Genomic DNA, 24,660 nt, shown 5'->3' on the forward strand with positions numbered 1-24,660 from the left:
ATTTTAAGTTCCCCGATTTAAACTTGAGATAAAATGAGGCTATATTTGCTAAGTATAAAGCATTGTCAAAACGATAAAACAAGTAGTCGTCAAAGATGAAGCTTGACAGCATTGCTTTTCACCATTTGGTGGAATTATGTTTCAACTTATCCATCACAGGCTAAGCGGCCTTGGTGCTCCTCCTTTGAACAGAGATACTTCAATAAATGATCCTAGAAAGATACAATTTCTAATTGAAGCCTCCAAGACGCTTCATGATGCGATAAGCACCTCTACCTCAATTGATACCCATCATGAAGTAACTGAGCTCCTTAGTCGCTTTATTCAAAGGGTAAGTTCCTTTAAGAATGGATTAACTGTCATCACTTGCATGGAGATTTACTGCCTTTTACTGTAGATCAACTTTGGAGAAGAAATTGAGGCTAGTAGTCAGTTCCTTGTTGAGTGTCGTATTGCTTTTAGAAAGATCAACGGAATACCCTACACTGTCTTCCCTTATTAGCGGTTCATTTTTCTCATTCTTTTCTTGAGGTCTAATAACATTAGGCCCAAATGCACCTGAGGATGCAAGTTGGATGATGTGCACGTTATTCAAATTAACCAGCACCCTAGTTATGATTCCATGTAAGTACAGTCGATAGCCTTCATCACGTGCTACTATGTCATAATTCTGATGAATTCACCAGTATTTATTCTCTTTCTTTGCACATGACTATCGTCCTTGTGCTCCCAGATGATGATGAAGGTGGCTTGTCGCTGTCTTCGACCCCACGACAGTGTCTACTTGCAGTCCACTGTTGCTTTCCTTCACAGACTCGACGCCTTGTGAGCAGAGCTCCACAGAATTGTTGGGTCACTGGTCTTGACTCCAGAGCTGTTATAGAGATGGCAGCGGCATTGCCAGGGTGGGACTCAAGCCAGCTACAACCCGCTGTCTTCTTGACTATGCCACGCTCCATTTCGGCCTTAACCCTAGCTGCAGAGGCCCACATACCCTCATCAGCATAAGCACCCAACAAGGCAGCATACCTCCCGCCGTGCCCTGACTGAAGACCGAGCAGTGGTACTGCCACCACCGCCGCCATGGCTGCATTTCCATGGAGGCGGCAGGCGCCTAGCAGAGCCCCCCACACTGAAGCATCTGCTGGGAAAGGCATGGCAGCAATAACCTCTGCCGCCTCATCTAGTCGCCCTGCCCTGCCCAACATGTCCACCACACAGCCGCAATGTTCCATCCTTGGCACCACACCGAAGTCCCTATCCATGGCCTCAAACAATGTTAGTCCAGCAGCAACCATTCCGCCACGCGCACAGGCTGTCAGCACCGCGACCAGAGTTACTGAATTGGGCGCCACTGTGATTTCCCGAAACATCACCATAGCCTCAGCCTCTTCCCCATTGCAAGCCAGCGCCATGATCATGGCATTCCAAGCACAAACTCTTCTCTCAGGTATTCTCCTGAACACCTCACGTGCACTGCACAGAAGCCCCCGCTTCCCATACATGTCTACAAGGGCGGTGCCAAGGAAGGCGCTGAGGGAGGCTCCTCGTCGGAGGACATGACAATGTAGCTGTTTGCCAAGAAGCACCGCCGTGGCGGCCCGGCAATTGGCACAAGCAGAGAGTGCACAGACCAGCGTTGCCTCGTTCGGGCACGCCACCATGGTGGCGAAAGTGCGGAGGGCCTCATCGGGAAACCCGTTGGCCAGCAGCCCGTCAATCAGCGTCGTCCAGGTGACCACGTCCGGCGCCACCAGTGCATAGAAGAGCCTTTTCCCGGCGGCGATCTCCCCGTTCTTGCAGAGAGAGTCAAGAATTGCATTGTGGGTGGCGAGATCTGGGCAGGGATTTTCGTCGAACACCTTGACGGTGGCAGAGACGTCACCCAAGCGTGCGTAGAGCTTCACCATGGCGCTGGAGATGTAGTTGTCGCCGACGAGGCCACGGCGAACTAGCTGGGCATGGACGGCCACACCGGCGCGCCCGGGCAACGGTGCAAGGGACTTGACCAAGGCCGGGAAGGTGTGGGCATTGGGGCGGGCAGGCTGGCTGAGCATTTGGGCGAACAGGCGGATGGCCGCAGCGCCACCACTGCCATCTTCTCGGGCGGAGGAGGCAATCAAGATGTTGAAAATGAGCACAGTTCTATCTTGGGGCGGTAGCGGGAAGGGCAGGAGGGTACGCGGCAAGAAGAAGCCGGCGGTGATGAGGAGGGCATGGACACGGTTGAGCGGCCGCGGGGAGGAACGGTATGCAAAGACGAGCCTGGCCCAAGCATCTAGAGAGAGCCACATTCATGAAGACTGCCGAGAACCACATTTCAAGCCCGTTTGACACTGGAACAAAAAATATTTACTTTAGTGATATCACGGATGCCCCCACTTAATCATGATTTCATAAAAACAAGTCTCATTTGAATCAGTAAAATCTTGCCCAATTAGTACACCGATTAGCTTATTCTAAAGCACTAGTAGGGGGAAGTTGTAATTACCAACCTTAAAATTTGCAGTTAAAATTGAAAAAATCTAAAATACAGACTGATTATTGTACGGTATTAGTACTTTGTGCACGGGGGAGGTATAAGTTTGTTGAATGAATGGCAGATGAGGACAATGGATGGATGGATGGATGAAGATCCATTCATTGCATTTCATTTTGTCCAGACTGTCCTTAATTCCAGATTTATCATGGTCACCGTTCTGTCATCATGCTAGTCCCGTTCTGAAGATGCCCTCTGACATTTATTTAGACGATGTAATCAGAAGGTAATTGAGAAACAAAAGATTCTCAGAAAAGAACAGCATACACGGACTCAGATCATCCGAAAAATCCACTTTCAAGGGAAAAATCACAAGTAAAATTACAAAGAAAAACATCAAATCTGCGCAGAATGTACAGTCAACTTGCAATAAAATTTCTACTACCCAAGTAACAAACCAAAACGACAACACATACCTTCTTCCTGATCTGCATCGTCCCCAATAGAGATGTCTTCTCTGTATCTCTCCCCATCGACTTCAACTCGCGAAACACCATCAGATTCGAACAGTTTACCCTCCGATTGCAGACCTTAATAGGATCCCCGAATCGGGATTTTCTGAAGAAGATGACGAGCATCAAAACGATCAATTATAAGAGACGGGTCTCCTCCACTCCACTGAACGAGATCATCCTGCTGCCGGGAACAATCCATCTGCACTCCTCCTCGCCTCTATCCCAGTTCTTCCTCAGAATCGCCACAAATCAATCAAAGAAGACATCTTTCATCGGCTATGAAGTCACCGACCAAAAGAAATCAAGAAGAAAGTTGACGATAGATCCGTGCCCTAAAATTCGATCCCCGCAGAAAGAGTAAAGTACTATATTACGCTCATCGTCGGTGGTTAAAAGGTACTAAACTAGGATTATGAAGAACTGGGATAGACGGTTTTGCCCATGATGGTTGAGAAATGAGAAGAACTACATCGTTGCAGCTACTGATCGATGTAGTTCGTCCGTAGTTGCTTTCTCCGAGGGTGATCTCTACGAATTTCTGGCGATCTCTTCGAACTTGTGATCGGACTGCTGTTCTCCTGTGATCATGGATCTCATGTTTAGGGCGCGGAACTATCGCCAGGAAGAGAAAGAGGCAGAAACGCATCTTCCTCGTCAAATTCCAGTCCAAGATCACCCGCTTGCAAAGGCGAAACCATGCCAGAAGGTACTTGACTTGCAAATTTCAATTGCAAGACTCCTTTGCGTCCACTTTACGCTTGACTTCCAGAAAGAGATACTTTGTTGGGCAGTTTTCTTTGACATTTTCTTCCCATACGTTACGCCTCCTTCGAGTTGCCCGGTTATGGTTTGTGGTTGCTCACTGAAACTTGGAAATGGGTGGACTTCAAATGTATCTTAAGTTCTCTTGAGTTTTTCAAACAATATAGAGTTATCTTCAGATCAAATGACTGATTGCTGTTCTACAAATAGCTATCTTGAGTTTCCCGGATCAAGCCACGTCTGTTATTTGGGGTGAATAAGCCAGATCTACCGCCACTGGATAGTGATTAATCGTCTGATCCTCCCGTATGGCTGGAGATTATCCTGTGAAAAGGGTCGTTTTCTTGATTACGGCCATGCATTTGGACGTTCTGCACCTTTTTTTTCACTTGAGAGAGATTTTAATGTCAAACAACATTGCCCCAAATAATGACATCTGACAAAGCGAAGGTACCATTTTATTTGGCAGGTAAATTTTGGTGGCAATCAGATCGTTTTAGTTGACGATCCTCTCAATCGTGTTGATAATCAGAGCTTTAAAGCTGATAGTCATATGGCAAATGGCAAATCTACAGACCCTTCAATTAGTGCATACGACGGTTTCCACAAACAGTGCGCTGATGAGATTATTCCCCCCTCGGCTAAAGAATGGGCCATTTTCACAAAAGCTTTGGTGCAGAAATTTTCCCATGAGAATTCGGGAAATATTACGGTAGTGACTCTTGCAATAACTTGTGCCACGGTTTATGAAGTTATTCTTGATTTATAGGGTTTTCTTTAAGATTGTGATTGTGACGTTTTCCTAAGAAGGGCGAATTCTTTTGTTCTTTCTTGGTCAAAACGTGGTAAGCTTCTATTTGGATGATAGTAGTAGTGTGATTTTACATTCTTTTTCATACAATGCAGGTATGTAATGCACTTCCGGGGTACCCAACAGGTAGTTTCCTGCGAGCGGACAATACTAAATGTTTGTAATTTTCTTTTGAGAGGATATTTAAATTTTTTGCAGCAGAGGTCATAGATGTATTCTGTCACTGATCTCAATGTATATTTGGGAAACATTTTATAGAGAACGAGAGGACTTTGGGGTCGGATAGTTCAAATAAAGATGTAAATGGATGGTAGAAAATTCCAACAAAGCAGGATTATATCTCAAGGCTGGAGAAATTAAAAGCAGAAATATCCCATTCGTGGAAAAATGAAGACCGGAATACATCTTTAAAATTAAGCATCAAGGTGAACATTTTTAACATTACTTTTTCTGCAAACATTACTTTGGCGAAATCTCATTGTGAAACATTGAACACCAATAGTTTATTTTATATTTTTTTCTCCTTTTATCTTTTCTCAATCCATCTAGTATTTAAAAACAAATCATCCCAATGCCTGGAGCTAAAATTTCATAAGGTTGTTGCATCCCATGCCAGAAAAGTAGATTCCCCTTGAATTGGACCCACCCGCTTCTCCTAATCCATCCCCGAGTCATAGTAACTGTTGTTAAAGACATTTATGACCAGATCCTCCTTCAAGCACATGATTGGCCCACCCATTTTGTCAACAGTGTCATGTTTATGGACCACCCTTGTAGGGTCCCAACTCGGACCTATCAGAGAACGAAGAGGAGTTCCCAGGCAATGGATCACAAATGCTGCGGGAGCATCACGTGTGGCGTCAAACTAATGGCTCAGTCAGAAAGCTATAAGTAAAGCTGCAAGAGTCTCATTGGGACATCTTCAGAAATCAAGAAGTCGCTGCCTTTGCGGCGAGCGCGGAGATCCTCCAGATCAAGGAGAAGAATATTTTCTCCGATTTGGCCAGCATCTCTCTCTCTTTATCATTCTCAGTTCTTCTCATTCTCTTCACTCGTTGTTGCTGACCTTGAGATTCCAAACCGTATATTGCACCATATATTGTAACTCAGTTGACTTTGATTTGCTAATCTGTTACCGTTTTTGGTTTTTGGAATCCAGATCTTCTCGAAATACAAAATCTTATCACACCCCCAACCCCCTCCCTCAATGCATAGGTCTACAAACCATGTCTGTAGCACTTGGTGCCTCTAGTGTGAGTTGTCCCCTTCATCTCTGCTCATCTCCCCTTGTGTAGAGATCATTGTCCTGCACTTAGTTTGCCCCTACATCGTTAGATGTTGGAGATTCTTGTCCTCTGGCAGCCTTGGCAGTTGATGTAGGCCATCTGGCTCTGTCTGCTCTTCTATCTCAAGCGTCATTACTAGTATCCCCTGGACGGTATAGATGTCTTTCGGCAGTCAGGCGTGTGCTGTCACCCTTCCCCGGTGACCCTGACTTTTTGTATGCATGATCCAACCTTGGAAGCCCGCTTGCTATGTGATGCCAGCTGGTTCTGATTATGGTCTCGTTGAGCCCCCTTCCTGCCAGACCTCTCGACAAATGTCCTTACCCGATCCCGAAGGACTTCGATGATGTCGTGCTCCCAAAACACATGGAAGATCCCCACTAGTCCTCAACTCTTGTCCTCGTCAGTGGAGTTTGTCAGCTTCCAGCTGCCCAATGAGGAGGACAGATCTTCTACTTGATGTCTTCTCCACCTTTTCTAACCCTAGCCGCCAAGAGAGAGGACAAATCGAAAAATATGACTTAACCCAATGAAAAGGGGTTCTCCAGTACTTATACTGGATTACATCTATTGGGTCCACTCAGGCCTCATTTATTTTTTTTTGCCCTCAGTTTGATGGGATAAATGTGATACCTTTACCACCTGGTTTGAACTTTGTTCGCAGCATCTAAATTTTAGGCTGCTTGGGCTGCGACTTGATGAAAGTCAATTATCTGTTAGCCAATCAAGTGTTATAGTGGAGAAAGTTCTCCAGGTATTGTTGCTACATTTCTTTCCTGCTCTTATGGAAGTTTGCCCGAGTATTTTTGCTTCTCAAATTTAATCTATCCTTATTGGTATTTAAGTCATGCATCATTGGGCACATTGCACTTATTTTCTCTCCCCTTTCCTCTCTAATGTTATGGCTAAGGTTCTTCTTTGATGCCTCCTATGTCTCTTATGAATGATGATCTCCATTCTGAGAATCTAACGTCATGATAAATTTCTGTTTCAATTAATGGATCTAACATTGTTACAATCCACTAAGCCCACTAGGGGCATTATTGTCTTTATGCATTTCGTTGACATTTTCCTTTAAATATGTAGCCCTCCTCGCTGGAGGGCAGGACATGAGTTGTTAGTTGAATTTCCCTTCCATTAGTTTTTCCAATCTCGACGACGCCCACTCCGTTGAGCCCCTTCCCTCAGGTGACGTCCACTCCGTTGCTTCCTCACTGCTCTCCATCCCTTCGGTGAAGTTAGCCCATTCCCAATACGATCCCGGCTGGGATCCTACCAATTGGTATCAGAGCCATTGCGCGCCGCCATCACCACCAGCGTCTGCCCGGGCCTCCACAGGCTCCGGCAAAGCCTCACCCCCTACCTTGGAAGATCTGGCAACCAAGGTGGCCGCCCTCAAGGTGGCTCAAACCACCACCCTGCAAGACCTCGAAGAAGGCCTCGAGCGCCACCGAGAGGCCTGGTCGGAGCAGCTCAGAGCCGTGGTGGGGGCCGTCACTCACGAGCTCATGGCGGTCGTCTCCGCTCAGCTGGAGACGACCATGGCAACGCGTCAACCATCCCTATTCTCTGTCAAGGGAGGCGCACCCTGCCTACGAAGCTCCAGCAGTCTTCACCCTCGTACTGTCAGGCGCCCCATCAAAGGTGTCCTCTGCCGCAATCGTGCCATTCCCAATCGTTGGCTTCACCTCATCCTCCATTGGAGGTGCACTAACAGCCGCCTCTCCAGGTGGGCCGCCTACCGTTGCCTCCATGATGCTCGCAGCTTAGGCGGGGCCGCCCATCCCGTCCCGCCGTGAGAAAGCCCGCCAGCACAAAGCTGGTGGGCCTGTCCTAAGGGGAAGCAGGTGGGATGCAGTTTTCTTTCGCCGTCTGGCCCAATTCTCCCTTCGACAGGCCCATTTTGGGTGGGCGACCCCAAAAATGGGCCCAACGTGGGGCAATTCTCCAGTGTGGACCCATTCTTGGCCCCCCTAAACCGAAACCAAGAAGGTGACCCCTTGAACAGGCCAGCTGTGGGTCTTTTGCTAGAGGCCGACCCCATGGGACCCCTGGCCTGTCTGTTCCGGGGGGCGACCTCAGATGCCCTCAACAAGACATCGTCCACAGTCACTCCCGCCCCGGTGGCTTCGCCTACACTGAGCTACCATTGGCGCGACCCAACTCCCCGTTCAGTCGGCCTGGCCAAGTGGGACTCCAAGCACCCTGCTTCAACCCACGCGAGGACAACACCATCGATACTCGACCACATCATCAGGGGCCCCACCAGCAACCTCATCTTCCACCGGTCATGCCACGCCATGATCGTGAACTGGTGCAGACTGTTGAGGATGACACATGGGCCGACAACTACGAGTTTGACTACCAACACCGAGGACATCCAGTTCATGGCGGCCAAGGACGTGCTGGCCACCCACCCTTGGGACACTGCCACCACATGGCCGACCTCCCCGTCTTCTCGGATGGTGATCCTAAGCGCTCGACGCATGGATGATGCTACCTAGACGATATTTTCAAGCCTACCCCGTGGATGATGCAGAACAGATTCGCTTGATCTCATCCTACTTGGATGGGACCGCATCCACCTAGTTCTGCTACCTAGACGATCACATGGGCTTCTAGAGTTGGGCTGACTTTAAATGCCAACTCAACCGGTATTTTGGACTCACGCCCCGCGACTCCAACCACTGCCTGATCAACCTGAGGCAAACCGGCACCGTGGATGAGCTTATGTCTGAATTCATGGGCCTAGTTGGCTACCTCCCAGGCAGGCCGAAGAAATGGCCATGTACGCCCTCCATGCCGCCTTGCAACCCAATATCCAAGGTGAAGTCAACTGGTATGCTCCACAGACTGCCAAGGACCTCATCGACTGTGCATTTGAAGGGGAAGCAATCCTCCGGGAAATCGAGGATCCCCCGGCCCCCACCTTTGACACTGGCGCCCTCAAGGATTCCATGGCCTCAACATTCACAATGGCGACCAGCAACCGCAGCCCATCCACCAGCCCCCGTCGGGTCAACCTGACTTTAGAGGAATTTCTCGCCGGCAAAGCCCAAGGCCTGTGTTATCAGTGCAACGAGAAATTCGTGCCAGGGCATCGCTGCTTCAAAACACTCAACATCCACATTGTTATGCCCGATGGCAACCCGCATGCTGACGACGTCCACGCCAACCCACCAATGGATGACAACCCACAAGCTTGAGGACAAGCTGTGTTTGAAGGGGGGAGTATTGTTACCATCCACTTAGCCCACTATGGGCATTATCGTCTTTCTGCATTTCCTTGGCATTTTCCTTTAAATATGTAGCCCTCCTCGTTAGAGGGCAGGACATGAGTTGTTAATTGAATTTCCCTTCCAGTAGTCTCTCCTCTCTCAACGACGCCCACTTCATCGAACCCCTTCCCTCTCGCAACGTCCACTCCGCCGCTTCCTCACTGCTCTCCGTCCCTTCGTCAGGGTTAGCCCGTTCCCGATACGATCCCGGCTGGGATCCTATCAACATTTCATGAATATATAGAGGTTTTGATTGTGATAATTCTATACAAATCTATGGCTTTGAGCCATTAAGACATTTTCTAGCCAAAGTATCATTTGACATATATTATAGACAATCTTTCAATTCTAATTGAAATTCATGGACAGCTCGATCCTGGCAAAAAATATGATCAGTCTTTGCAAACATTATCAGGTGAGAATCCAAATGTACGTTTGAGCCCATTGTGAAGTGATGGAAAATGCGGAGAGCAGAATAGGATCTGACAGAGTAGTGAACACTAGAGAAACACCCCTGAGCAGGATCATCAAGCTTGTCTCTTTAGGGCTTAATGAGAGAGAGAGAGAGAGAAAAGTGTTTCATTCCATGGGCACAAGCCCATTCTTATACACCATAAAATCTGTATCTATCCTTATATCATGAAAATCCGAATCCATTAGTTAAATGGCTTGTAATTAAAGGACATAGATGCTATTACGTCCTGGTAAAGGTTAATTTGTAAAAAATAAAGTTAGCAATGTTGTATTTGATAAGATGAAGTCTCACCAATCTCTAAATGGAAACCATTCTCAAAATAGAAATCAATCTAGAGCATCTCTTTCCCAGTGTGATTGCACCATTTTCAACCTCTTCCTCTGAGGTTGCATTGAGTCAGAAATATTTTTTTTTGAAGAAAATTAGGAAGACCAACCTTAAATGGTGGCCAATCTGCTACCATTAATAATGGCATTATGTACATTCAAGATACAGATATGACCGAAATGGTCCACCATTCATTTCCCTCCAAACCAAGAAGACACAAGCGCCTCAATGGTGTGAGTGATGTTCTCCACTGATGCCCGCCTCCCCTTAAACACCACCTCATTTCGGCCCAGCCATAACGCCCATAGAATCGAAAGTAGCCCCGCCTATTCCAGCCTGCTCCGGTACTTACCACCAGCGGCTGAGGTCCAAAATGCGTCGTCGGAGATGCCTTCGGGGACATCCAATAAAATTGAGTCAGAAATAATAATCAGTACACATGAGCCACCCTCGTTGTGGCACAAGAATAATGTCCTTTCCCTCCCCCTCTTCGTGTTTGGTCAATTAACATGTGGTCTTGGGAGGTGACGATCATTCCACTTTCTTAGTGAGGATTAGAATATTCGTCCTCGAGGATTTCTAGTTTTTGTGTTACGTGGTGCAGAAATCCTGGTGTCTGGCATCATTGTTCTGCCAAATTTTGATCATCTCAGGCCATAGTTTTTATGCTCATATCTACCCATGGGCAATTACCGTCAATCTAGAGATATTACAGAGGCATTGATTTGATGACAGAGTCTCAGAATCGAGATCACAATTAACTGTCATCTTAGAGCAGTAAAGAGAAATTCTTGCAGTAGAATTGTGTGGCTGAAGTTATGTTATATTTTAACATAAAAGAACGCATGCAAATCGAAAGTCGAAAGCCACCAGATAAAGGTGAAAAGGCTCCATACATGAGCTTACCGCAGCATGAGATGGTAGAGACAGCAATTTGGAATTACCTTAGTCCAGTCAGTCCAAGATGACTTACCGCAAGTTGCCTGAGGAAAATCATCTACTGATGATGACGTGGCAAAAGACATGATGAGTTAGTTCTGCAGAAAAGCAAATCATAGGGACTTGCCTACCGGGAATCCAAATATGAGAGAAAGTTGGTGAGAGGTTAAGGGGGAAGCTGCCCATTTCAGGGTGTGGGATATCTTTGCTCCAAATAAACTTTCTTCCAAGTGCAACTATGTTCTCTTCTCTGTGCACCTGGGGAGGCATTCAGAAATATGGAGCTGGAGAGGAAGTGCTTGGGGAGATGCCACCTCATTCTCAATCAAGTCAGGAACTGATGTAGGGATCTGGGGATATCAGACATGTAGGAGATAATGGCAGTAGAAGGCCATCAAGTCTGAGGCCTCTAGTCCTTGGGAAGCTGAGGCCACCCAAACCATCTATTTCTCCCCAAATTCAAGGGTACACTTGCAAGGGGTAGAATGGAGCTCAACAGATATTAGAGAGTTGTGGAAGCTCTGACCAGTGATTCCTTGTGCATATCCTTCTTCCCCAGGGGAGGCAGGATGCAGAATGGCACCTGGTCTTGGATGAGAATAATCAGAATCGGGGTTATCAAAGCCTGTTGCTCCTCAACTAGTCCTCTTCCCCGTTTTCCTCCCTCATCAACTTATTGCATTGACGGTTACAGCCAATCCAATGGCTTCCTCAACATCCATGGAATTTGACGATGCAAATCTACAAGGCAGGAGGAGAACCACGTGAGAACATGCCCAAAAAATTTAGTCAGGTGCACCTGTTGAAAATTCTAGAGCAGCATTATGTGGAGAACAATAACCTGATGCTGGAATTGGATGGACTATCATTGCAATACGACTTTGCTTACCTTCCCATGGACTCCATGACAAACTGCAATGACAATTATCTCTGAAGAAATCAATAATTGAATTCCTTAGCCCTCACTGGTGTGCAATACATTTTATTTTTTAGGAAGGAGGAGAGAATGTGAAATGGGCCATTATCGTGGGTCATAACAAGGAGATATTAGAAATAAGAGAATGAGCCCATTCTACAATCTACATCATTTTATTCACTTTCTCCTTAGCTTCTCATGATTCCTGCACCGATTCGTGGTCACAGCAAGGTACAATGGTGGATAATGATGCCTTGTATCTGATGCTTGATAACACGTTGATTTATTTTTTAGGAAAGAAGAATAAATAGGGGGAGAGAAGGAGGGTGTCTGGATGAGCCCTGTTGCCCTTGTAAGCTGACAGAGAATTGTAAACACTCTCTCGGTCATGTGCTTCTCACCCACGTGTTCGGAGAGGAAACTCTTAGGGTTCATATTAAACTATACGAGATGAGGTGGGCTAAGAAGATGGCTGAACAAGAAAAAGGCCAAGTGGGGACCATGTCAAGAAAGGCCTATTAGGGTAGAATGTGCACCTTAACCATTCAGCGATGGTCATGACAGTGCTGAGGAAAGAACATGCAGGTAATCAGTAGCCATCAGGTATCACCAGAGGAGTCATCCAGAGTGCAGAGACATCTCAGAGGAACTCGGTTGCATACAGCAAGAAGGGCTTCCGGAGATGGAGAGACCACTGCACGGGGATCAATGCATGAAGAGGGTTTAGTGACTGTCTACAGAATTCATGGAGATGTGGATTGAGTCAATTACGTGTCAGAAACCTAAAAGCAAGTTATATAAAAAAGGTTTTAGCTTCAAAATTTTGCATTCTGCTTTTATATTTTAAAAATAGTGTTGATGCAGAATGTTTTGTTTATATTCTGTGATCCATGTTATAGATTCATAAAACACTTTCATGTCAAAATATATTTTTCAGCTTAATGTTGAGGATATTCAAATTTTGGTGTAATGCGTCTATGTCAAAAGCTTACTCAATTGTGAGTTGTCCTTATGTGGCAGGAGCTAACCGAACCATTTGAAAAATTTTCAGGTCATTACAAAATATGATGATTTGGTAAAATACTTGGATGTGGTGGAGGCATACTTTGACATCATCCTTCAGAATGAGGTGCTACGGAGATTATTATAAGTGTTGTGTACCTTAATAAGTTGTGCCTTTATTGTTGTGCTTGGTGTGAATAATTTCAGTTTCCAGCACACTAGGTACCTTCTGTGGTAAATGGAATTCATTGAAATCTTTTGATGAGTTAATCAACACATTTCAAGGTCTAATCATTCGCATTTAAAATTGGCTATCGGTATATGTGGCATGAATCTGTCCACTTTTTGAGTGGTTTCCGAGTGCATGATCCAAGATTTTTTTAGCAATCCCGAATGAATCTTGAATCATAACATGGGAAAGAACAGGGAAGAAGGAGAGAGAATGAAAGAGAGATATGGGGATCAAGAAAGAGAACTGCAATATGGAAGATATGAAAGAAACACAAGGGAGAGGGACCAAGAAATTCTTTCAATACAAAACATCATCTATCTTCCTATAAGAATCTTAAGAGGACTTATCAGAGGGAGAAAAAGAGAAGGGACGTCAAATATGCAATACATTGAGAAAAGTGTGGGATTTGGATAAAGCAGCAGATGTCAGGACAAGAAGACTATAAATAAAGGCCCTTGATCAAGAAAGGAAGTTAGCCTCTTTTAGAAGATTTGGATTGCTCTAGCGATTGGCCAGTGGTGGCGATCCTCCTTGGTGGACGAGCTCACCCAATTCAGCCTAGCTCTTCTCCTTCCATTTTCCCTCTCCTTCCCCATTCTCTTATCTGGACATCATTACTGTAATGTGGGTTGGATGCATTCTTGGAGATTCTTCATTCACTCTTTGGTGTAATTGAGGGTTTTATCATCGTCTAGGTCTTGACTATTTGTAGAGCCTTAAGACTAACAAAACCGAAATTCCATAAATGCACATTTCTATTTTAAGGGTCATAAGAATTTTCGTGTCTGTTACCAAACTTCATGAAACATTCAGTATTTGCATCATCATCCAATAGCCATAAGGATTTTTTTCCTCATCCAACTCGTCTCATAATCAAGATCATCTAAGGTGCATCCAATGCCATATGGTGAATCTGCTTTCATTGTAAAACCCTTCCCTTTTGTCTCCAAATTGCCATAGCTGCCACACTGGAGGAATTAAAATGAAGAAAATACCGCATAATTTACACAGAAACCTTCTTAACTATAGCTTACAAAGAGAGAAAAGATACTACCAGTAATCTGGTGTCATGGGCATGATTACTTATCTGTCGCTTAAGGACCTTTCACATGTATTTTATTAAATCCCATGAAAAGATGTTAGTCCGACCTTAAGTGTGGATGTGGGGTGGGAGGTGGTGGTGGGGTTTTGAAACATGCATGGACATGTCTGTTGTGGATCTACTGCTATCCTATTTGTTCTTTCCACTTCTACTATCTTCTAGTATTCTTCTTGGAGGAGTGACATCTGGATAAGAAATAAGTCTGCAGAACGGTAATAGGACAACATAAAAACATGAGGAAGAGAGTGAAAGCATACAAATCATGAAAAAAATAAAGATAGAAACTGTCGGTGGTTCAGATTTCTACCCCAAATCTTCTCATACACTTCCCATGGGGTTTGGGTTAGTCGAAAATTTACCCAGGTGGGTGAATTTCTACATCACACTGCAAACCCATCCCTAAGATTTCCAAGCATAAAAACATATAAGGGATGTGTATTCTGGATATTGATGTATAATGGATTGGATGGATGAATGCGGGCATCGAGTAGGCAGTTCTTTTTTGGGGGAAATCTCATTTGAGGTATTCATGACAAACTTGTTCTATCAATTTTTTCATTTGTCAGGGAAGTTTTGTCTCTACTTTTTTGGATGGTCTCCAAACGCTGGTCCAGGGACAAAGTTCGACAGAAAATGGAGCCGACCGCTTACTCTCCATAATTGTTAAGGTCATTGATAAATTTAGCTTTTCAGAGGATGTGCTTGCTCAGGTACACACATTTGGATCCTTAATCATTTAATTATTATTTTTACTCTCCCTTTTTTTCTGATTAGGATATCAGTATATCATAAATGACGTTGTGTTAGAATCTGATAGCTTATTTTTTTCCTCTCCTTTTTGTAGTTGCAGTCCTTTCCTTGTCTCGTTTATACTGTGACTGTTGTAATAACTAACACTCGGATCTTAAAATCTGAACCCAGAATGTACTATAAAAAGGGCATTTTCCTCGCTGAAATGAATGAACGGGGTTTTTTGTACCTTTCATGGTGATGGGCTCCCCTTCTTGTTTGTTGCCCTATGAGCCGATCTCTCTCATGTTCATCCAAGGCCTCATCTGATTGAGCTCCTCAAGTTTTCCCTCACATTTTAATACTAAGTCCTAAAGAAGGAACAATGTTTTATGTCAGGCATCCTTTAAGATGGTTCCAGAATTGGAAGGAACAGATTTTTCAGCATAGAATATTTTCTACAATATTCTTCCCCTAGTGTTCTGAAGGAATCTTCTGATACAAACAAATGAGTTATCCTTTGTCATATCCTAATTTATGTGATCCTTTTTTATGCCTGTTGGATCGGGTCCTTCTGATGGACAACAAATACTCTAAATGGACTTTTTTCAGAGGGGCTTCATTCAGACTTTTTATCTGTTAAATGGAGGAGCACGCGCCAAAGCAAGTTGGTGTCTCCTCAGAGCACTTTCGTCTTCTATGAGCTTGCATTTTTTTTCCCGGACACAATCAATATTCATCCATTTTTCAGAGATAAAAATTAGTTTTATATTTTAAGTTCCCCGATTTAAACTTGAGATAAAATGAGGCTATATTTGCTAAGTATAAAGCATTGTCAAAACGATAAAACAAGTAGTCGTCAAAGATGAAGCTTGACAGCATTGCTTTTCACCATTTGGTGGAATTATGTTTCAACTTATCCATCACAGGCTAAGCGGCCTTGGTGCTCCTCCTTTGAACAGAGATACTTCAATAAATGATCCTAGAAAGATACAATTTCTAATTGAAGCCTCCAAGACGCTTCATGATGCGATAAGCACCTCTACCTCAATTGATACCCATCATGAAGTAACTGAGCTCCTTAGTCGCTTCATTCAGAGGGTAAGTCGCTATCAGATTTGATTAAATGTCCTCACGTGCATGGAGATTTACTGCCTGTTTATTGTAGATCAACTTCGGAGAAGATATTGAGGCTAGTTTGTAGTTCCTCGTTGAGTTTCGTGTTGCTTTTAGAAACATCTACAAGTTAAAGGTTTGGCTTAACTGAGTCAGCAGGATAGCAGAGTAAATTCAAATGGCAGTAAACTATCCTTTTTTTCAGGTGTGCTTGGTTCGTTCAAGCAATGCCTTGGCGATCAAAGCAATTAAAAATGTGGTTAGACCATCAGTCGTCATCAGGGCTTGTATTGCCTTCAGTGAAGTCACAATACCTTCAATATGGGATATATCAGACTGTGTAAATCTATATGTAGAAACTGCTGAGGTCTCTCGCTCTCTGTCTCTGGTTTTTAGCCTCTATCATAATCTCTCTCCTCCCTCTAGATCTCTCTTTCTCCCTCACTTTCCCTCCCACGCCATCTCTATGCCTCTCTCTCTTTCTTTCTCTCTCAGTTTAAAGGAAATGTTTCTGTTACTGCAGGTTGCCTTGGCAGCTGGACTCATTTCTCACGTTGAAGGACTTTTAAACTCAGGAATTAGCTCTTTAGAAACCCACAACGGGAATAAAGGTATCTTATGCACAATCAATAGACTTATCTTGTTCACTGCATGTATGGGATAACACAGCCACCAGAAAGCCTATTGGCTTTATGAATGTGTGTCGAACCCCAAGTTTCCAGCGCATGTTTTTTATATTGTAAACCATAGCCAATGCATCACTAACACGAAACACCCTACGTCATCTCCCCATATTCTTGGTTTTTTCTCATTCTTTTCTGGACGCCTTATGACATTAGGCCCAAATACACCTGAGGATGCAAGTTGGATGCTGTCTACGTTATTCAAATTAACCAGCACCCTAGTTATGATTCCATGTAAGTACAGTCTATACCCTTCATCATGTGCTACGGTGTCATAGTTATGATGCATTCATCAGTGTTTATTTTCTCTTCTTTGGTAAAGGCACCCTACCAAAAGGGCCTTCTCTAACAGCCCAGAAACTACTGTCTGTGGTAGAGTATCAAACATGGTAAGCATCTCCTACTCCAATAACAACAAGCCTTCTTTTGGTGCTGACCCATCAAACTTGTGGCTGCAGGCTAACGCCAACGGTGAAGGTGAAGATGCTCTGTGCTGTCATCTCCCTGCTAGCAACCCTCTCTCAAAAGGAGCTTCCCTATATTTCCTGTAACCCTGAGGTGAGATTCCTACCCGTACATGTCTTCTTTCTCCATAGCCTAAGAGCTTTATTATGGTGTGCTGGTCCATGCACATTACACACAGATTATAGGAAACGACAAGCTTTTCATTGGAGATGATTCGTACCAGATGCACCTGGCATCAACGTCAGTTTTTTTTGCACACAAACTCATTCAAACCCTAGAGACAAGCTCCTCTGCCACAGTAAGAACACCCTTCCTTCTCAGAGAACTTTAAATATGCTTTTATCTTTGTATTTCTTCTAGGGAAGACTGGTCCTGGATGCATGCAATTGCCTGGAAATGTTCTTCCAAGTAAACCCACCAAGATCCCATATTTATCCTCCATACATCATCCCCTGAAATTGCTAATTGAGTGCCCATTTTGCGCAGAGGGGAGAAGAGCTGTCGTCCATGTGCTCCCGGATGATGAAGATGGCCCGCCATCGCCTTTGACTCCAGGACAATGTCTACTTGCAGTCGACTGTTGCTTTCCTTCACAGACTTGATGTCATGACAAGTGAAGCTCCATAGACTTGTTGGGTCAACGTTCTTGACTCCAGAGCAATTATAGAGATGGCAATGCTGCCCCCAGTGTGGGACTCAAGCCAGCTACAACCCGCCGCCTTCTTGACTCTGGCGCATTTCATCTCGGCCTTGATCCTGACGGCAGAGGTCCACATCCCCTCGTCAGCATATTTATACGAAACAACATGTCCGTATTGGGGAGAAGATGGAAAGGGAGGACTTCAACATATTGATAAGACACCGGGATGGTCGTTGGCGTAGGGACATGGAGTGTTGGGGTGGACTTCAGCATGATGAGAGCCAGGCAGAGTGGACATCACCGAAGAGATGGTCCGATGGAGTGAGTGTTGCTGGAGGGAAGATAGCAGCAGGATGGACATCGCCGAGAGCCAAACACATTTTTGGAATACTTCTTGGCTGCCATCCTCAAGCGAGGGCTGTCCTATTTAATGGAATTACATAAGGTCCAAATGACCTATATGCTCCTATTGGGCTGAATGACGAAAGAGACCTAGATACGTTGGGGTCCTATCACATATGCACCCAACAAGGCAGCATACCTCCTGTCATGCACTGGCTGGACATGGTCAAGCAGGCGCAGGGAGAACAATAAGCGAAGAAGAGCCTGGCCCAAGCATCTGGAGAGAGCCACATTCACGAAAACCGCTGCCAAGAACGACATTTCAAGCCCGTTAGACACTGAAACAAAAAAATATCATGGATGCCCCCATTTAACAAAGACAAAAAAAACAAAAAAAAAGTATCATTCAAATCAGTAAAATCTTGCTAATTAGTTAACATTAGCTTATTCTAAAGCACTAGTACAGGGAAGTTGTAATTACCGACCTCAAATTCGCAGTTAAAATTGAAACAAAATTTAAAATGCAAACTGATTACAGTATTAGAACTATGCGCGAGGGGGAGGTACAGGTTTGTTGAATGAATGACCGAAGATGACATTGGATGGATGGAATGAAATGCGATGAAGATCCATTCATCTCATTTCATTTTGTCCAGATTGTCCTTAATCTCTAATTTTTTATGGTCATTGTTTTGTCATCAAGCCATCCATGCACCCGTCCACCGCTTGCGTGCCACCCACGCGCCGCCCCCACAGTCCACGCCCTTCCGCCACCCTGCCAGTCGTGTTGTCCTTGCCATTGCGCACGCTGTACACGCCATTGCCGCCAGCTTCATCTGCGTTGCCATCACATGCGAACCACGCCAACGTCAAGTGTGTTGCTCTACCCACCATCTGTGACACCAGCGGACCCCACGCCAACTCCACTTGCCACTATCACAGACGGCTAGGCTCCCAAACCCGTCTCCTCCCTTCTATGTATGCGTTCATTACTTCCTCCAGTGCCGCCTGAACCCGTCTCTACCGCCGGAGTTAGGTTAGGGATATATTGGACTATCACTCTGAGAGTTAGGGTTCCCAAGACCTGGTTGGACTCATCAAGGGCACACGCACTAATGGCAGTTGCCGTGCTCACACCATCAGGTTTCAACCTGACAGCTGGGTCATTAAGGAGCCTAGTGGTATTCCAAGGCCTTTCGTGCCGTGACTTTGTGGTCGTCAATGCCCTTCAACAATCTGTTTGTACTTCTCATTGATTTTCTCTATGCATTAGCATCGTTATTCATTCGCACTTTCACCAGCCCAATTTACGATGGGGCAATCATTGGATCCCGATGAGTCGTTCCGCATCATTAACCACCAATGGAAAATAAGAATGCGACACCACCATTGACGAGGACAGAAGAAATGGATGGCTTGGATTTATCCAACTTCAGAGTTTGATATCTGATGATTTAGAGGGGAGATTGAGCTGAAATTTTGAGGGTAGCTTCGTCTTTAACACCTCTTTAATCCCCCCTAATCTAAAATTGGGGTATGGCAATTTGTAAAACTCATCCTTAAATATGTTTCATACATTGTGGGCTGATTGAAAGATAATGAGTTTCTGATGTTTAGAAAGCTTGTTCTTGTAGCGTGTGAGAGATGCAAAATAGAAAAGAGTGAGCTCACCTGAACTTGCAAATTACCCTGATCATGGCAAAATGTAAGGATCTAGAAGAAGCATCATCACCTTACATTGGTTCTTTTCATCATCAAAGTTAACTGAATGTGTCATCGTCCCGTTCTACCATAAAATTATGACTTTATATTGTTCTATGTTATCCCTTTCATGTTCGTGTATCCTCATCATCTCACCCACCATCCCCCTTACACAAATCATTATTTTCATCATGTCACTCCCATCTGTTTACTTTCTTGTCAAGTAATTGTCTCTCTTTTCTCACTCTGACTTTTCTTTTATATCCTCATTTACTATCTAAAATACGAATCTTAATTTTATTAATAATTATCACCCTCATACCTTCAATATTTATTGTCTCATCTCATTATACTGATCAGTAACTAATTACTATTAAATCCTTAATTTCAATACCATGAGGAGACTATTCGTACTCATCATGCAAAATGTAATAGAATGCAAATTTATATTTTTGCTGATTAAAATCAAAAATACCAATGAGAAATTGGAACCCTAACATTGAGTGTATCAACTAGTCAATGTCAAAAATCATAGCTGCCAAGGCAGTAACATGGTTTTAACAAAGTAAGAGACCAAAGTTAATAATAAATATAAACATGCAATTTGACTCATGGAACCATTACCGTAAAGTAAAAAAAATAATGGCATGAATTCCATATGAGGAATAGTGTCTTATAAGTATCAAGTAGATCTTGAAAAACAAAATATTCACCTTTCAAAGGGTTTCCAAAAACTTGGGCTCCCTATCAAGGTAATTACACTTCTCATGTTGGGTAGGAAGGTATATTCTTATGGAATGTTAGAGAGGGAGAGGGAGAGAGTGAAAGGGAGATAGATGTGGATAGAGGGAGAGAGTGAAAGGGAGATAGATAGATGTGGATAGAGGGAGAGAGTGACATGAAAAGATATAGAGTTAAAGGGAGGAGAACTATACGAAAAGAGATGATTTGAGATCGGGGAGAATGGGAGGGAGAGGAATAGAAGTAGAGTGGGAGTGAGAGGGAAAAGGGATAGAATTAGATAAAGAAATAGATACAGTAAGAGAGGGTGAAGGAGTGAAAGATAAAGATATTTAAAGAGGGAAAGAAAGTGAGAGGGGAAGATATAGAGTCCAAGATATGGAGCGAGTCGCATTGAAAGAGAGAGCAATTGAGAGAGGGAGAAATAATATGAGTGAAAGAGCGACGGAGAGAGTGTAAATGAAAGAGAGAAACGGATGGAGGGAGAGAAGGAGAATGAAATATATAAATGTGGAGAGGGGAAGGTAAAAAAATGAGGGAGAGGGACATTGATGTGATGCAGTCATACAACCGCCCATCTTCTACTGCCACCATCCATCGCTTAAGATACTATAATAACCACAACCAAGGGGTGAAGTCAGCCACCACCCACTGCTTATGGGCCATAACAAGATACCTGTTTATATTAGTTAGATATATTGTAATACTTTGTTTCCGTATAAATGCCCAATATGAAGGGTTATTGGGGGAATGAATGTTGAATTTTATTATGTTCTTGATGTTCCTTTCTTCCTCTAGCAACTTTTTTCTCTCTCATCCTTCTCTCTTTTCTCAATATCTATCAATTGGGGTTCTGTCTCACCGTCAACGTGATATTCTACTGCCACCTCTCAGGTACATCCATTTTCATTTACTCTTGAGTAAGTACACTGAAGGACATTCTTGGGTCACATGTATTGTGTATTACATGATTTGATACCAAAGTCATTATATTGGAAGAATTTATTTATGGCTACCTCCACGCCCTTATCAATGCTCTCTTTTTTTCCTTTGCTTGTTACCCCATCACAAATCTAACATCAAGTACATAATCCCCAATATTCACCTTCATGAGAAGAAACCATGCCTACTTGGGCATGAGACCAACAAACCTTGACGGGGGGATTGCACATTTTTAAAGATTCTTGGCAAGGATTGGATGAGAAAAAACAAAAGATCAAGAGCCTGACAGGGCTGAGCAAAGATACTCTCCAGATTATGAGACATGTAGAATATGTTAGAAGATTTTGTGTTGTTCAAGAATATGTTGACAAGATAGAACAAAAGTTCTACTCTGCGAACAATCTATACCAAAGAGATTCTACATATTCTAGAAAAATATGAATGTGTAAGAGAAGAATTTGTCAGAGAATTATGTTGGAAAAGAATCTGTTAGAGGATTCTATTAGAGAAGAATCTGTAATAGGATTATTTTAAACAAGAATATTTTAGAGGAATTTATGTGTTTATAGTTACTTATATTAGATCTTGTCAGCTTCTAGAAGGACCAACTCCACGTTAGTAGCCACAACAGGTTCTCAAAAATCTACGTGTTCAATGAGATCATCCACTAAGAAATTTATGAGAAGGCCCTTCCAATCAATTACGTCACAATCAGGATCTGAGTTCCACCAACTACGTCTCCCTGCACAACATGCCATCTGTTGGAAGCACCACCTCGACTGTGTCCTTTACCATGCACGCTATACATGTGGATAGTTCAGTTATCTACCGGAATCGTGTCCAACAAAAAATCTCATAATCACTTAGGACATAACTCTAGAGAAAATGTGAACAAAGATGACCAATGAATTGAAGACGAAGAATATGAAATCCATAAGACTTTATCAAACTTATTAATATGTGTGTTATAAAACATTTAATCAATTACAACAGACCAAATCAACACGAAAATGTATTCTCTACACCTATAGTTCTGTAGATTTGAAACCCTATAAGGTCATCATTGATCATGGTAGCATCAACATTATTTCCCAAGGAGAATTTCAAAAATGAAACTACCAATAGAACAACATCCAACACCTTAATAGGTTTCCTAGGTTAATTATAAATCAATTATGATCACAAAACATTGCCTATATAGTCAACATGGTTCTTTTTCCAACAATGTATGACTAGATATCTTGCCAATGCAGGTGGGTAATGTTATACTGGGATGACCATGGTTATATAATTAATATGCTATCGTTCACGGCAAAATACACTCGTGCACTTTTATTCACAGAGCTAAAAGCACCACCATCAAGCCATTTCACCTGATGAGTAAGACCAACTCATCATCTATTCTCAATATTCAACTCTAATTATCACCACTAACACCTCATCCTCAAAGATATCCTTGAAGAGAATGTGCTGCTACTCATGATATATCCAATATTCACAATAACACCCCCATTCAAGAAAACTAGAAACCCACAACTCATGAGTTTAAAAGCTAGTTTCTAGATCTCTTTTTGTGAAGACCTACCAAAAGGGATCCCCCCACCCTTTGATAAATTCAACATATTATTGACCTTCACCCAAGAATATATTTGCCTAACTTGTCCACTACTGACTTGCTCCCACAGTACATCAAGACTTATGATGATAAGTAGAATACCTACTTGATCCTGGATTCATTCATGAAAGTAATAGTTCATGTGTCACCTCAATAGTATGTAAACCTAAGAACTATGGTACTTGATGAATGTGCATAAACTTTCAAGCCATTAATGAGATCAGCGACAAGAATTAATTTCCTATAACCCCTTCTGATAATATTAGTAACATCGTGACATGACCTACGATATTCTCCTTGATTGATTTTGCAACAATTATTAATGATGGAAATATATTTGGTCGGTAACCCAATCACACATCTCATATCTCATTACATGTTCACTAATGGAAATATTCATTGTAGTTCATGTGTGATGCTTATAATAAAGTATGCATGATCAGACTTAGTGAATTATGATGATTAAGTCCATGTAGCCATTAGTGTGGAGACACTAAGGATAGATAGTGGGTGCTCTTTAGTGGAAAGAGTTCACTAAATTGACTTGTGTGAATCCCTGAATGGTATTATACAAAAATAGCAATCAGCTTAATTCATGTCACCTTTGTGTAAGTGGTAATTAGACATAAAAGACCAAAGACATTTTTCAGAAAAACTTGTACCTTCAGTCTGAACTATGAGTTCTTACTCATGGAATTCTAAGAAATCTTAGTCTTGGTATACCTAGAAGTTTCCCAAGATAATTAAGTGGTCAAGATGGGATTGTCCAACCTCAATATAAGAGGGGAAATTTCAAGGAAGATGAAGCATATGAAGTCCATGGCCGAGCCAATAAAATATTGGAGAAGAGCTCACTCATGATTTTCAAATGCATCAATACAACCTCGGATGACTGATTAGGGTTTCAGAATCCACCATACCTTAGGTCATCATAGGAGCGTCAAGTGGATGTGGGACTACATGTATACTATAAGAGTGATAGACATGTTCTATGTGTTGGGCTCTACAGGCCGTGACATGGATGACGTCGACGATTCCACGCAGCGAAAGACACGTAACGGAATCATAATGGCATCGCTAAACAACCATGAAACGATGTAGCTTTGCACATATCGCATCGGTGATTTCTTGGATCTCTGAGTGAGGCGAGTCGAGCTGCTCAATTGTGCAGTCTTTATACGTATCCACGTGATCCTCAGCACGTCGAATCTCCTCCTCGTTGATGAGCTCCATTCTACCTCTAGCGTCGGTGTTACGCCATTACGATTGCATCAGGCATGGAGAGAGGAGAAGAAGGGAAAGGCCCCTGAAAAATTCTGGCCTAGGTGACTTTTGTTCAGGGCCTTCCCCTATTTATACTATGTAGTTATTTTCATAAAAACTCCCAAAAGTTATCTTTTGATATCCAAAATAACATTTGCATGTAACCCTCTAGACCCATGAATCAGTCTAGGTAATGACACACTGGCCCAATAACATTTATTGCCCTTCCAAATAAATTAACTATATCATCATATAGATTAATTAATGTCAGATCGATTTATCCCAATCGATCTGTCGAG

At 43.3% G+C, this 24,660-nt stretch overlaps 2 protein-coding genes across 19 annotated transcripts; one reads left to right on the forward strand and one right to left on the reverse strand.

Moving 5' to 3' along the window:
- Positions 1–587: 587 nt before the first annotated feature.
- LOC144714738 (putative pentatricopeptide repeat-containing protein At1g10330) lies at positions 588–3,361 on the reverse strand. Its single transcript, XM_078589475.1, has 2 exons — positions 2,956–3,361; positions 588–2,336 (listed from the first exon to the last, which is right to left on the reverse strand). Exon 2 carries the CDS (start codon positions 2,292–2,294, stop codon positions 690–692), a length of 1,605 nt encoding a protein of 534 aa, XP_078445601.1. The 5' UTR covers positions 2,295–2,336; positions 2,956–3,361; the 3' UTR covers positions 588–689.
- A 194-nt stretch (positions 3,362–3,555) lies between these two features.
- LOC144714739 (uncharacterized) lies at positions 3,556–17,785 on the forward strand. Of its 18 annotated transcripts, none has more exons than XM_078589484.1 (14): positions 3,556–3,700; positions 4,226–4,468; positions 4,663–4,723; positions 4,826–4,992; positions 12,840–12,917; positions 14,691–15,954; positions 16,022–16,105; positions 16,175–16,580; positions 16,809–16,886; positions 16,975–17,041; positions 17,111–17,210; positions 17,296–17,415; positions 17,478–17,525; positions 17,604–17,785. In XM_078589484.1, exons 8-14 carry the CDS (start codon positions 16,436–16,438, stop codon positions 17,664–17,666), a joined length of 621 nt encoding a protein of 206 aa, XP_078445610.1. In that variant the 5' UTR covers positions 3,556–3,700; positions 4,226–4,468; positions 4,663–4,723; positions 4,826–4,992; positions 12,840–12,917; positions 14,691–15,954; positions 16,022–16,105; positions 16,175–16,435; the 3' UTR covers positions 17,667–17,785. The 18 variants fall into 18 exon arrangements, with proteins under 18 accessions (XP_078445610.1, XP_078445611.1, XP_078445609.1 ...); XM_078589485.1 differs by having other exon boundaries at positions 4,663–4,693; positions 4,766–4,992; XM_078589483.1 differs by having other exon boundaries at positions 4,663–4,693.
- The last annotated feature ends 6,875 nt before the right edge of the window (positions 17,786–24,660 follow it).

This window comes from Wolffia australiana, chromosome 18 (assembly GCF_029677425.1).
Source record: "Wolffia australiana isolate 7733 chromosome 18, ASM2967742v1".
In the NCBI taxonomy this organism is placed as follows: domain Eukaryota; kingdom Viridiplantae; phylum Streptophyta; class Magnoliopsida; order Alismatales; family Araceae; genus Wolffia; species Wolffia australiana.

Coding starts and splice junctions, on each gene's coding strand:
- LOC144714738 (XM_078589475.1), bottom strand. CDS start 2,294: ATGTGGCTCTCTCTAGATGCTTGGGCCAGGCTCGTCTTTGCATACCGT.
- LOC144714739 (XM_078589476.1), top strand. CDS start 3,581: ATGGATCTCATGTTTAGGGCGCGGAACTATCGCCAGGAAGAGAAAGAG. Junction 3,701..4,331: donor AGGCGAAACCATGCCAGAAG/GTACTTGACTTG, acceptor GCAAATCTACAG/ACCCTTCAATTAGTGCATAC. Junction 6,608..12,839: donor TAGTGGAGAAAGTTCTCCAG/GTATTGTTGCTA, acceptor AAAAATTTTCAG/GTCATTACAAAATATGATGA.